Genomic DNA, 13,032 nt, shown 5'->3' with positions numbered 1-13,032 from the left:
CCACCGCCCTTCCACCCGCGCTCCAACACGCCAAACAACGCCTTCAGCCGCGCAGCCCGCCCACCCCCTCCCCGCCCCGGCTCAATGCTGACGCGCACACACACGCGGTCGCGCACGCAATGCACCATCTCCGTGATCGGGAGACAGGCGACGAGTGCCGCGGCCGCGGCGGCGCTGTCCTCGGCCCAGGGAGTGGAGAGGAAGGCCGGGGTGGTGGCCTGCCATTCTGACGCGGGGAGGGGGGTGAGGGGGCTGAGCGTGACTGTGCCGAGGTGTATGGGGGGCATGAGATGCCGAGGGGGAGAGGAGGGCGAGGCGGAGGCGGAGGAGATGGAGATGGAGATGGAGATGGAGATGGAGTGGATGGGGTTGGGACGGAGGGATGGAGGAGAGTGGAGGCGCGGAACCAAATACATTACAAACATAGGGCTGCAACTCAGCGCGTACAAGAAAGTCTATGGGTGGGTATGGACGTGTTTAGCCAGAAGAGGGCGGAGGGGGAGGGCGCGACGTCGCCGCCGACGTCGATGTGGAGGGGACCTCTGGCGTGGCCTCGAGCTGGGTGGACGAGAACCCGGGTTTGGAGGGCGAGAACGAGGGTTTGGCAGGCGAGAAGCCCGGCTTGGCCGGCGTCCACAGCGTGCTCCCGCTCCCTGCGTCGCTCGTGTCGACGGACAACGTGCGACGCTGGTACGGGACATACGGGTTGGGGTGGACCGAAAGAGGCGGGGGGCCGGGGGGCGGGGCGAACTCCTGCGAGAACGTGTGCGTGGGCTCTATTTCGGAGGTGTCCACGCCGCTTGAGACGCCGCCTGAGCCCTCCACGACGCCCTCCCACACCCCGATCTCCATGCCCGGCCGCCAGCCGATTTCGTCGTCGTCGCTGAGCGCCGAGGAAGCGTCACACTCCCACTCCGTGGGCATCTGCACGATGACGGCGACGCGGAGGGGCTCGGCGTCCGCGAGCGGACGGGACATTTCGGGCGCGCGCGGCGTCGGTGGTGGCGGGTCGGGGAGGGCGGCGTCGAGACCCATCCGGCGTCTGAAGTTCGTGAAGCCTGCGCCGGGGGGGCGGAGGCGCACGCTATCGGGGGCCGGCTGGGGTTCTGGCTCGGGCTCGGGGTCGGGCGGGAGAAGCGAGTGGATCGTCAACGGCTGGATATCGTCCCACAGATCCGTTTCCACCGCCTTGCCCTTCTCGCTCACGAACTTGGGCTCGGGCGCGGGCACGGGCACCGCGTCGAAAAGCACGGGGATCGGCATCCAGCGGCGTTCGCGGCGCGGGGGCCGCGCCGGGCCAGCCCAGGGGACGCCCCACATGTCGTCGCCCCACCAGCCTGTGGGGGCGTCGCCGCGGGCGATCGCCAGTTGCGTTTGCGTGCGGTAGCGCGCGCGCATCCGATAGCTCCGCAGCGTAAGCGCTGCCGCGAGAAGAATGAGGGCGAGAAGCACGCCGAGAAACTGCGACAGTGTTAGTATTGAGTGCAGAGTCATTGCGCGGGTGGTGGCAAAGTCAAGAGCGAGGGTGTCGTGTGGGCATGCCGTCGGCCGGGCGTTGCGACGAGCACAGCAGGGTGTATCTATCACAGTGCGCCACTCCTTGGCGCTGAACGGACGCCACAACCGCCTCCTCTACGCTGAGGACTGAGGACGCGGCCTGGGCCACACTCACAACAAGGTAGTATACGCCATTTGTGGATGCGCCTGGACCGCGGTCCCGATATGGCGCTGTTGGCGAGGGGAAGATGGTGGCCCCCACAGATTGTGAAGGAGCTGAGGGGGGAGGAGGTGAGCCCGTGCCGGTTGGAAAGATGTCTATCCCGCTCATCTTGAAGAAGGGGGGGATAGTGGCGGGGCGTTCGCGGACCAAGGAGTGGCGGAGGAGGCGGACGAGGACGAAGAGGAGACTGGAAGAATGAGAGTGGGATCAGTGATGGCTTGGACGGAGACAGCGATGGAGAGAGATGGAGGTGATTGAAAGAAAGGCGACGTCGAGACAAAGAATTCGACTGCGGCCACCGAGATCGCTTGCAATGCGGGGATTGTGGGGTATTCCCCTTTTATTCCTACTAATACGTCACCGTGACGGCAGAGCCTGCGGTTTGCCACTCGCTGCAGACTGCGCCGCTGCATGATGCATGCATCGACAGAGGTCTCTGACTAATAAATGACTGAACAGCTACGAGTTCTCTGTTGCTTTTTCTGTGCTGTGCTGTGGAGAGTGCAGAGGGCTGTATGCGCAGTCTTATCGCCAAGAGACGCCAACAGTTTGCACAGTTTTTGACCGCGTCACCCTCGTCACTTTCAGTCGCCACCCTGCCACGTGGGTCACCCATCTCCTCACCCTCGGACCTCGGACGGCTTCTTGTGGTACATCATCTCTCATTCACTTCATGTACAGCTTGGATAATCACACACCATGCCTCCATGCACTCCCTTCCATCATGCAATGAATCCGTCTCAGGCCTGAGCAAAGCCCACACGCCGCGGCGTGGCTGGCGTCTGTGCCATCCCCGTCTCCCTCCTACCTCACCCTCACCCTCCTCTTCCCCCCTCCGCCCTAAACATACGTCATCCTGATCGTAAGGTTGAACGGCAGGTTGGGATCCGTGACCAGAATCTCCTCGCCCTCGGGCACAAGATCCGATACCCGCTTCTCCAAGTTGGGCTTGGTCTGCTCGTGGATCTGTGGCGGTCCCCACATGAACAGCGGCTCGCCCGTAGCGTACATAAACCCGGGGCGTTTGACGAGCCTGGCCTTCAGCGATACCTTCAGATTTCACTCACAGCTTCTGCTGAACCGACAGCCATTCCATGAGCTGCTCAAGCGTCCAGTCACGCTTGACGTCCACCTCCATACTCTCCCCGCCGCACACGGGGCAGTCGGGCCGCTTCTCGTACTCCCAAGTGAACGTGTATAGCGAGTCGTTGCCATTGTACTAATGTCAGCATATAATCACAACATGCTGTTACCCACCAGCATGTAGTTGTTCAGCATCGGCGCACAGCTCGTCGCAATCTTGAACGCCTCGTTGCAGCATGACGCTGCAATGATCGCGTTCGTACTCGCAATAGCCGGGATAATGTTCTTCACTACACCCTGGGTGAGCGCCCATGTAACGCCCTCAATGTTGAATGCCGCGGCGCGCGTCGCCGCCTTGTCATACAACCACTGGATGTGGTCCGGATCGTCCGTGTCGAGCTTGACGTCCTTGCGGAGGCGCGGCCATTCAAGCACACTCGCCCACTCAATGCAGTGCTCAGGCAGACGGGGCGTGTTGGCGATGGTGCAGATCGGGAAGGCAGTGGGCGGTGTGTGGATGTCAAGAGAGCACTCGTAGCACGACGAGATCGTGGGGAGAATGACGCGCGACTGGCCCTTGAAACCCTCGGTGCCCCCGTCAATCAAAGGCTTGAGGCTCTCGGGGTTCTCCATATCCACCATCTCCACCAGCTTGGCGTTGATCCACCGGCGTGCCGACACAGAGTCAAGACCGGCGATGATAATGTTGAACTGCATGTAGAACGAGTCAGGGTGGTCCTGGATCTTGCTGTGATGGGCCGTGACCTTGACCCCGGGCACTCGTTTGTTGATGAACGCGGCCGCGCACTCGGCCTTGGATTTGCCCACATCGGCCTCACGGAAGAGGAATTGGCGGTTAAGGTTGGAGATGTCAATCGTGTCCATGTCGATGACATGGATGTTCCCGAAACCTGTGAGCGCAAGGTCTTGCAAGATCTCGCATCCCAGTCCACCGGCGCCGATGACAAGAATCTTGCACTGATGACGTAGAAAGTCCTTGGCCTAGTCGTCAGCCACGAAAATTAGTAGTAGACCCACCGCCTCAGCTCCTTGATACCCATCCGTCAGCGGACCCTCACGGTCCAGCAACTTGTTAATAGCGGCATAGCGAGACTCGTCAGACACGTAGTCGCCGACACTATGCATCAGCCAGCTGCCGACCCTACAGCACGAGAGATGCTCACTTAGCCGGGAGGTCTTGGAGCATGACGCGCCAGATCGCCCAGCCGAGACGGCCCTCGCCCTCTCCCCCAGAACCGTCCTTGCCGCCCAGCCGCCTCCGAGCCTCGGCTGTCGCCTCGGGGTTGAAGATGCCAGCCTCCGAGCGCACGTCAACCAGAGTGCTGACGATCCCCGGAGTAAACTCGGGATGGCCTTGAATGGTGAGGATCTGGGCAAGTGGCCTCTCTGACGTTGATGCAGGGTGCTTCTTGGCGAACGAGTGGACCGGGTACTTCTCCGAGCGGAGAAGTAGATCGCACCCGGGCGGCACCTTGGTAACGACGTCCTTGTGCATCTGCTCGACGTACTATTGTGAGCGAACGGGTCTTATTCAAAGAGCTCACAATCTTGGAAGCACCGTTGGCGACGACTGAATCGGACCAGTAATAGCGTCCTTCCTCTGTCATGTCACACCCGTACACTCCAACCTCCCAGCCATTTGTCCCCTGCTTGCACTCGCCCCCGAGTGCCAATGACAAGATCTGATGCCCGTAGCAGACGCCGATGATCTTGACATGCTGGAACTCTGGAGCATTGGCCAAGTTGCGCATCCACTCGATGAGCTGGGGACCAAAGTGCGAGTTGACGTCGTACGCGGTGTGCTTGGAGCCTGTGAGCATCACGACGTCGTACCCGTCAGGAGCTCCTGCACGGAGTCGGTCGTGGGAGGGGAATTCGAGCTTGTCCACAACATTGTAAGGGTCAAGGACGAGCTGGGTGTTGGCTGCGACGTCGGGATCGGGGTATGCTTTGAGAGCCTCTTCAAGCCATCGGCGGAAGATGTCAAGATCTGGTCGTCAGTACGAGGATAGGAGCCGAGTGGGACGACTAACATGTGCCGTTATCCTTCTGGACGACGTCGGGCTGAGTGGTCAGCTGCGGCCTGAATGAGCAAGCTCACTGGAGTGTCGCAGATGAGGAGAGCAACGCGGACGATACGCCTTGTCATTGAGTTTGAAGCAGCTGTGAGCGTGAGTAGAAGTGTGTGAGAGGGAGAGTGAGAGAGAAAGAGAGATGCAGCAAGTGGGCGGGATGGAGACGGAGGGGGAACGGAGACCGAGTCAGCTCGATCAGCAACAGCCATCGCGTATCGCTCCACCGCTCAAGCGATGGGTTTATTTCACCCTCCCCCTTTATTCCGTCTACCGCCTGCCATCTGGATATACCCCAATCGCCACCCAACACAATCATCTCGCATTCACTCCCTCACTCTTCTCAGCCGCCCTCCTCTCGCCGCCATGTTTGACGGCGACGGACTCCGCAAGCGCCCGGGGCCCGCCCCTCGCCTTATCCAAGGCCCAAAGTCTGGCCAGCGCAGCCTGTACCAACAGCAGGTTCTAGACGTGAGAGACTTCCTTGTGTACCAGCTAACAACCACAGGAAGACTCGTACACCGAGGCTCTGTCCCATATCATCCAGCGCGACTTCTTTCCAAACCTCCCCCACCTCGTTGCCACAAACGAATACCTCTCCGCGCTCGCTGAGAATGACCCCGACAAGCTCCGCACCTCGATTCGCAAGCTGGCCAAGCTCGCCCAGGACAAGGAGGAAGGTCGCTCACCAGGCCGTTCAGACCGATTCGACGACACGCCGCGCATCAACCGTCCCGTTGACAACGGCCGCACGCCTATCGGCGGGCGCGGGTGGGAGACGCCAGCCACTGTGCGGCGGCCCGCGGAGGACGAGTTTGCCCCAGAGCCGGGACCGTCGCGCAAGAAGGCAAAACCGACCGTCCGCGACGACTTGAGCCTCGATGCCTTCCAACGCAACTACACGTCCGAAGATAACGCGAGTTTTGTGCACATTATCGAGGAGGAGAACCGCATGCGCAAGGAGGATGCGAATGCGTGGGCTTTTGAAGTCGAGCGCGTGGCCGAAGGAAGGCGACTCGAGGGCGAGGAGAGGCGTAAAATGATCCTCGACGCAGCGACGAACGGTGAATGGCGGGTCGACGTCAACGGGCGCCGCCTGATCACTGGGTTAGGCAGTGGAGGAACGGACCGTGCGGAAGGGGAGGCGTGGAGGGAGCGCCGGATGATCGAGGCTAGGCCTCAAGAATCAGAAACCGAGGCGGAGCAGGGGAAGAGCGACAAGATCAAGGGCAAGGAGGCGGCAGGCCAGCCCAGCTCGGCGCTAGTCAAGAGCTCCGCGGGAGCAGTTATCAAGGCCACCGACGCTTCGGCTGCCTCCGCTCTCCCGCCACCACCACTGCAAGAGGCAGAGCTTCCTGCGGAGCACCCGCTCTCTAAGGCGCTGGTCAAAGCCGGTCTTCCGCCTACAGCTCTTGTGTCGACCGAGGACGGCGCAATCGTTCCACACCACGAAAGCGCCAGTGGATCGGGCGATGGACGAGGTCGTGGCGTGGCGGAGAAGGCGCGCCGCGACAAGCTGGAGAAAAGTGTGATGGGTGACGATGAGCCGGACGTGACCGGTGGGCGTGTGCAGCAATGGCCGTTCAAGGTAAGCCTTTCCGCCCCAGAACCCGCTGACCTAAGGCGATGAACGGTCTCATGTTCCCGCCAGACGCGTACACCAAGCCATTTGAGCAGCAGCGACCGAACGTGTCGGCCACGCATCCGCCGACGATCTCACACCGCAACACGCGCATCGCAGATGAGGAGGAGGAAAGCGGCGCGGCGCCATCTGTTCGAGGGAGCACGGTCGCTGAGTCATGGGTTGACCGCGCAATCTCAGGCGAGCGGGAAGCATACGCGCTCCTGGATGAGGCGGATCCCGACCCAGAGGACCTGCCGCCACTGATGACTTACGGTACACTGCTCGCAACACCGCGCGCGCTTGATGGCTCGACCGACCCTCTCGACGGACCCAAGTTCAAGTTCCCCGAGCCGAAAGCCCGCGACGAACTGGGTCGCAAGCTTGGCACCAAGGCTGGCAAGGCGATGTCGGACCGCGCGCGGGCTTACCAGAAGCCCTCGGGTGTATCTGCGCTTCGTGCAGCGGCTGAGCGGACACGCTTGGCGGACCGCTCGAGCGGCGGGCGGATGGGGCCGCCCGCCACGCCGCGGCGCGAGGGCAACCTAACGCCTGCAGCAAAGAGTCTTCTTGACCGCAGCCTTGGGCGTACGCCGCGGAGCGGGCTTGGGCTGAGCAGCGGGGGAAGTGCACGAAGTGCGGCGATGGAGAAGGGGAGTGGATGGGGAGGAGGCAGCCGCGGCGCACTGAGCTGGACGCCGAGTCCTGCGCCGCGCCGACCCATGTAGATTGTAGTCGCAACGACCATATGTAGCATTTACTGTCTTGTCAATATCCGTGAGAGAAGGCTGATGGGAGGTGGCCAGCGAATTGTAATGCTATACTAATGGATCGTATTTACAGGCGAGATAAGGGTAATTCCCACCACGTGGGGCAGTTACCGGATGGGGCAATCACTGGGCGTCGCGGTGGTGGGTTCCCCTTGCCACCGCAACTGGTGCATGTCATCGGCCATCTCCAAGACGACTTGCTCAACAACATCTCTCTTCCATTCTCTCTCGCCCTCTCTCCTCGCTCCCTCGCTGCCCGCTTCATCCTCTTCGACGCTTCTGTCTGGTGACCACCCCCCGCCGGCCACCTCCACGCCGCACCCCCCTGCACGTCCCACTCACCAGTCCCCCTCCGCCTGCCTTCCCACCGTCCACTCCCACGCCGCAATGTCCGCTCCAGCCTCCGGGGCCGAGTTTCAGGCCTCGAGCCCGCTCAAGAAGTTCAAGCTCGTCTTCCTCGGCGAGCAGAGTGTCGGCAAGACGTCGCTCATCACCCGCTTCGTGAGTCGTTGGAGAGGGTGCACGGTCTCGCGCTGCGATCACGAATGGCGCGATGGCGCGGAATGGGAGATCTGCGCATGTCCGGCGTTCAACCGGAGTAGTGGGAGCGAGGGAGGGCGCGCAGAGCGTGGCGTGCTGACTCCAGATGTACGACACGTTCGACAACACGTACCAGGCGACGATCGGTGCGGCCCCACGCTCGCGCTCGGTCGTGGCTAATGACAGGCATCGACTTTTTGTCCAAGACCATGTACCTCGAGGACCGTACGGTGCGGTTGCAACTGTGGGACACTGGTGAGTCTGGGTTCAGGCTTTGAGGCGTGGCTGACAGCAGCGGGGTGAGTGATGCGCGCGTCGAAGATAGGCATGTACTGACCACGCGCTCTCGGCCTGCAGACAGGTGAGAGGACGTATGCCGCTCGTACTGACAGCAGGAACGCTTTCGCTCTCTGATCCCCTCATACATCCGAGATTCGTCTGTGGCCGTCATCGTGTACGACATCACGAGTGGGTTTTGCCTTCCTTCTGGCTCGCCGGGCACGCGCTCACTCCACTCCAGACCGCACCTCGTTCCTCAACACCACCAAGTGGGTCGACGACGTGCGCAACGAGCGCGGCGAGGATGTGATCATCGTGCTGGTTGGGAACAAGACGGACTTGAATGACAAGCGCCAGGTGACGCAGGACGAGCTCGAAAAGCGTGCCAAGGAGCTGAACATTATGAGCATTGAGACAAGTGCGAAGGCGGGACACAACGTCAAGACGCTGTTCAAGAAGATCGCAATGGCGCTGCCGGGTGGGAGCAGCGAGGCTGCGGCGGCTGCAGAAAACCAGAGTGAGTTGTGGTGCGGGGTTGTTGTGTTGGGATGGGGAGAGCTAGCCGCGGGGAGTTTGTCACGCCGCCTTGAAGACGGGCTGTGCTCTCGTCGCTGGTAGCGAAGCTGGGAGATCCGACATGGCCGCTGTCTCGCTACTCCACCCAGTCCAAGGTTTTGTATCCTCTCAAAGTGGGGGAGGCGACAGCAAGCGGTATGAGGACGAGAGTTGGAGCGTTGCGGAGCGCCAGAGAACTGGTCAAGCTCAGCAAACGAGAAAAACGGAAAAGGAAGACATCTCTCATAAGATGATTGAGGAACGGCGGGTAAAGTGTTGCTGTGTCGGAAGCTACACTGGCTCGCGGAGCAGTAGCGACTTGGCGGGTATCCTTGTTTGTCGCTGGTGGAGCTTGTTTCCCGGCTGTGCGTGCGTGCAGCACAGACGCGGGAAATGGTGGCCGCGGCTCCTCAGTCGCTCGCCGGCTAGGACCGCGCAGCGCGGGATAGAGATCTCCACAGGGGTGACCCATTCGTGATGCGTGATACGTGTGTGGAGCAGACTCGCTAGAGTGGCTCATTTTGCCACCTGATCCGCGCTCACCCCAGAAATCGACGTTTCAAAGCCTGCCGACGACGTTCCCGAGGCATCCGGATGTGCGTGCTAGGATATTCTGCTGGGACCATTCGAGGGATCGAGGGCCCATGGCCCGCATCTGAGGCAACTGGATTGCGTAGGATTGATGGGATACCATGCGCACTTTCAGGCCAAGACGGCGCTCAGACGCGAGTACGTCTGGACATGCATACTCATTCGAGGCGCCTCGGATGCAGATGGGCGGTCTGCTGCCCGCTCGATCAGGACGCGAGCAAGCGCTGCCAGGCACTCCAACGGACAACTGCATTAAAGTTGTGATCATGTGATCCGCACCGCCCCACGCATCTCGCGCACGCAAGCTCCGCAGGCTCCCGCTTTGCTCTGCATGCTTTCACGACTTTTGACGCGCGACTGCGGCGGAGGCGGTGGCGATGGACGCGGCATTGTGGCGCACAGCGAACATCCTCTGCGGTGCCATTGTGCCTCGCGTCTTCACGTGCTGGTGCGATTATCCTGCTGCCTAACGCGCACGCGCTGAGTGGTCCATCGCCGTTGGAAGCGGAGCCCTCTGGACATTGCCACTCACGTCACGCGCTTAACTTTGACGCGCTGACCTACGCCAGACGGGTTGCCAGCACGCCTCCCTCCCTTCTGGAAGCAGTGTTTCGGGATGAGCTAATGCGTTCGTGGAGACAAGGGATGGGACAACAGACTAATGGCCCTGAGCCTTATGAAGCATACTTACCCAGGCCGCGCGTTGTGTCTGCGCGCTCATGCTCTCTCAGCGGCCAATGCTCGCTGCGCCATTTCGCCACGCTGAGAGGAAACATGGGCCGTCAGAGGCGACGGGTGGCGACTCGACGTACAACGACGGGCCAGGCAGCATGGCACGAGGGCACTGGCGTACGTACGCGCCTCCCGAGTACAGCGGACAGAATGCCAGGAGCGTATGCTCGCGAGTACATGTGCAGGAACAGCGGAAACATGCGTAAATGCCTTCCGGGATGGCTGCTCACGGCAGCACACCGCCCGGAACCTTGTCGCGTGCCTCCGTCGTCGCCAGGACGCGGTTTAATGAGCGCTTTGAGTGCGCCGCACACAGAGCTGATGGCAGCGCGGGTCCGGTGTTTGTGGCTCACCCTCGACTCAACTTGTTGCCACTCGAGAATGACTCTCGAGAATGGTATAAAATGGCGCGCGCCACTTTCGTCTTGCTAGTTCGCGAACGCTCTTCACGTCCCTGCTAATTTCTCCCCCACTCCAACAAGTTTTCGAAACCCCTGCCCATCTCCTTCACCCCTTCGGTTTGTTCTCACCAGGAACACCAGCCACTCCTCTGCCGTCACCATCAGTTACACCTCTCCAAGCGGCAAGTTCACGAGCAGCCCAACCATCTGCCACGCCATTAAGCGCAACCCCTACACACGGTAACTCATCACGCTTCGACTGCGCACCACTTCTGGTCCAGTTACCATGGTGCGCCTCCTGTTCTACGCGGCGGCGATCGTGCCAGCCCTCGCACAAGTCTTCGCGCCCAACATGGCGACGCCGACGGCTCGCCCCTCCGGCCTCGGCATCGTCACCTCGCTACCGATGCCCGAACTCCCAGAAGGCGAGCCGGGCACATACGGCGCTGGTGCGCGCAAGCCTCAATACGGCGCGTGGTACCACTACGAGCAAAAGCCGATCCCGGACACGGCGGTGAGCGCGCCGGGCTTCCGCCCCACGCTGGACCCCAACAGCGCGCCTGGCGAGCGCAAATACGTCCTCAACATCGAGTATCGCGCGGGGTCGCCGGACGGCTTCTTGCGCCGCATGACGGTCATCAACGGCCAGTTTCCGGGGCCGATCATCGAGGCCGTGATGGGCGACACCATGGTTATTGAGGTCAACAACCGGATCGAGGAGCCGACAGCGATCCACTGGCACGGCATCCACCAAAACAAGACACAGTACATGGACGGCGTGCCCGGCTTTTCGCAGTGCTCGATTCCGCCCGGCGGAAGCTTTACGTACCGCTTCGAGCTCGATCAAGAGAAGGGCACGTACTGGTACCACGCGCACTTTGGGAACACGATGTCGGACGGGGTCCTCGGCGCGCTGCTGATCCACGCGCCCAACGACCCGCTGGCGAGCCAGCACGACGACGACCACCTGCTCTACGTCGCCGACTATTGGCAGGACGACAGCGAGACGATCGTAGAGGCCGCCAAGTCGAAAGACGGGTATCGCGGGTGCGCGCCCGTCGATGTGCCGGACAGCGTGATCATCAACGGTGTCGGCCAAGTCGACTGCTCGTACGTCCAGCGCGGCGTGCCATGCAACACGGACGTGGCGCCGCACGAAGTGCGCGCCGCGCCGGGCAAGCGCTTGCGCTTGCGCCTCGTGAACCACGGCTCGCATTCGCTCTTGCACGTCTCGATCGACGAGCACAGCGTCACGGTCATCGAGGCGGACGACACGGCCATCGAGCCCATCCGCGTCAACGAGCTCGTCATCGCCCCCGGCCAGCGCTACTCTATCGTCGTGGAGATGAACCAGGGCTCCCACGGCGCAGGGTACTGGATCCGCGCGCGCGCCGCCACCGGGTGCTACAACGACAAATGGCGGGTGGACGGCCAAGCGATCCTGCGATACTTTGACGACGGGGGGTCGGCGGAGGGCTTCGCCCTCCCGCAAACGCAGCAGTGGCCCGGGCTGCCAGACATGGGCAACCCCGACTGCCGCGACATGGACGACCTCGGATACCCGCTCACGCCGTTGGAAGCTATCGCGGCGCCGGCGGTCGCAGACGAAACGCACGTGTTCACCTCGGTCGTCGGCGAGTTCGTCGACCCCCGCACAGGCGGCAAGTACGTCGGGTGGGGATTCAACGGCGTCCCATTCAAGAACCTCATCAACGATCCGCTCCTCAAAGTCGTACAGGACGGGCGCGAGATCGACCCCTCCCGCCTCGCGAGCGCGATGTTCACGGGCGCAGCCGCGGACATCATCATCAACCAGCTCGACGGCGCGCCGCACCCGTTCCACCTGCACGGGCGGCCCTTTTCGATCGTTGCGCGCGGCCACGGCGTCATCAACTCCACCGACGGCATCAGCCTCGCCCTCGACAACCCGACGCGCAGGGATACACTCACCCTCGGCCCGAAGAGCTGGGCCGTCCTCCGCCTTCCGCTCGACAACCCCGGCGTGTGGCCCCTCCACTGCCACATCGGCTGGCACCTCAGCGTCGGCAAGATGGCCGCCGTCGTCGTCCGCCCCGACCTGGTCCGCGCCATCCCGCAGCCCGCCGACTGGGCCGCACTGTGTACCGGCGACCCGCTCGAAATCGGCCCCGGCCGCCGCAGCTACATGCCCCCGCAGGCGCGGAGGGGGGATTAGGACGTTTGCACGACGAGCTCCGTCTTCAAACATGAGCAGCAGCGTCAGACAGATACGTCCTGCCGCGACGTTAGACATTCCGGACCATCCTAGCGTATATAGGACACTCTACACAATTCCATGCATCAGTACCACTCCGCAGCAGGCGGGACTGGCCGCCGAGCTTCCCCTAACTTTCGTCGGAAATCGTATAATCAATCGCGATCCACCGTTCTGCAGTTCTCCAGCTCAGGATCGGGATATGCACGTACGTGCGCCGCTTGTCGCCTCCTCGTTCCAGTTGCAATACCGCTCACAGAAAAGAACAACTGGTCCACTCACGCCTGACTTGGCCGTGCACTCCGACTGCAGGCAGTGCCAAAACAGCATGGAGCTGCGGAGCAATTACGATCCGCGAGCTTGGCTTGAACTCGGTCGTTTCGGCGTCGGCGTGAGCATGGCGTGCGGATCGAA

The 13,032-nt window shown here is 62.0% G+C and overlaps 6 protein-coding genes across 6 annotated transcripts; 3 read left to right on the top strand and 3 right to left on the bottom strand.

Moving 5' to 3' along the window:
• Window positions 1–477: 477 nt before the first annotated feature.
• On the bottom strand, window positions 478–1,828 carry COLE_05658 (uncharacterized protein; the record flags this gene model as incomplete). Its single annotated transcript, XM_018423561.2, has 2 exons — window positions 478–1,461; window positions 1,673–1,828. The coding sequence occupies 2 exons, from the start codon at window positions 1,826–1,828 to the stop codon at window positions 478–480; spliced, it is 1,140 nt and encodes a 379-aa protein (XP_018277876.1).
• Window positions 1,829–2,560: 732 nt separating this feature from the next.
• COLE_05657 (uncharacterized protein) lies at window positions 2,561–3,949 on the bottom strand (the record flags this gene model as incomplete). The annotated part of the gene is made up of 4 exons (XM_018420427.1): window positions 2,561–2,753; window positions 2,788–2,939; window positions 2,978–3,805; window positions 3,842–3,949. 4 exons carry the CDS (start codon window positions 3,947–3,949, stop codon window positions 2,561–2,563), a joined length of 1,281 nt encoding a protein of 426 aa, XP_018277875.1.
• Window positions 3,950–3,983: 34 nt separating this feature from the next.
• Window positions 3,984–4,973, bottom strand: COLE_05656 (uncharacterized protein; the record flags this gene model as incomplete). The annotated part of the gene is made up of 3 exons (XM_018420432.1): window positions 3,984–4,331; window positions 4,369–4,814; window positions 4,880–4,973. 3 exons carry the CDS (start codon window positions 4,971–4,973, stop codon window positions 3,984–3,986), a joined length of 888 nt encoding a protein of 295 aa, XP_018277874.1.
• Window positions 4,974–5,262: 289 nt separating this feature from the next.
• On the top strand, window positions 5,263–7,245 carry COLE_05655 (uncharacterized protein; the record flags this gene model as incomplete). The annotated part of the gene is made up of 3 exons (XM_018421429.2): window positions 5,263–5,367; window positions 5,405–6,484; window positions 6,520–7,245. 3 exons carry the CDS (start codon window positions 5,263–5,265, stop codon window positions 7,243–7,245), a joined length of 1,911 nt encoding a protein of 636 aa, XP_018277873.1.
• A 213-nt stretch (window positions 7,246–7,458) lies between these two features.
• COLE_05654 (uncharacterized protein) lies at window positions 7,459–8,724 on the top strand (the record flags this gene model as incomplete). Its single annotated transcript, XM_065626430.1, has 5 exons — window positions 7,459–7,788; window positions 7,934–7,973; window positions 8,014–8,082; window positions 8,215–8,295; window positions 8,348–8,724. 5 exons carry the CDS (start codon window positions 7,459–7,461, stop codon window positions 8,722–8,724), a joined length of 897 nt encoding a protein of 298 aa, XP_065482241.1.
• Window positions 8,725–11,013: 2,289 nt separating this feature from the next.
• Window positions 11,014–12,579, top strand: COLE_05653 (uncharacterized protein; the record flags this gene model as incomplete). The annotated part of the gene is made up of 2 exons (XM_065626429.1): window positions 11,014–11,525; window positions 11,565–12,579. The coding sequence occupies 2 exons, from the start codon at window positions 11,014–11,016 to the stop codon at window positions 12,577–12,579; spliced, it is 1,527 nt and encodes a 508-aa protein (XP_065482240.1).
• Between the last annotated feature and the right edge of the window lie 453 nt (window positions 12,580–13,032).

This window comes from Cutaneotrichosporon oleaginosum, assembly GCF_008065305.1.
Source record: "Cutaneotrichosporon oleaginosum strain ATCC 20508 chromosome Unknown ATCC20508_contig05, whole genome shotgun sequence".
Classification (NCBI taxonomy): domain Eukaryota; kingdom Fungi; phylum Basidiomycota; class Tremellomycetes; order Trichosporonales; family Trichosporonaceae; genus Cutaneotrichosporon; species Cutaneotrichosporon oleaginosum.
This window is presented reverse-complemented; position numbering and strand designations above follow the sequence as displayed.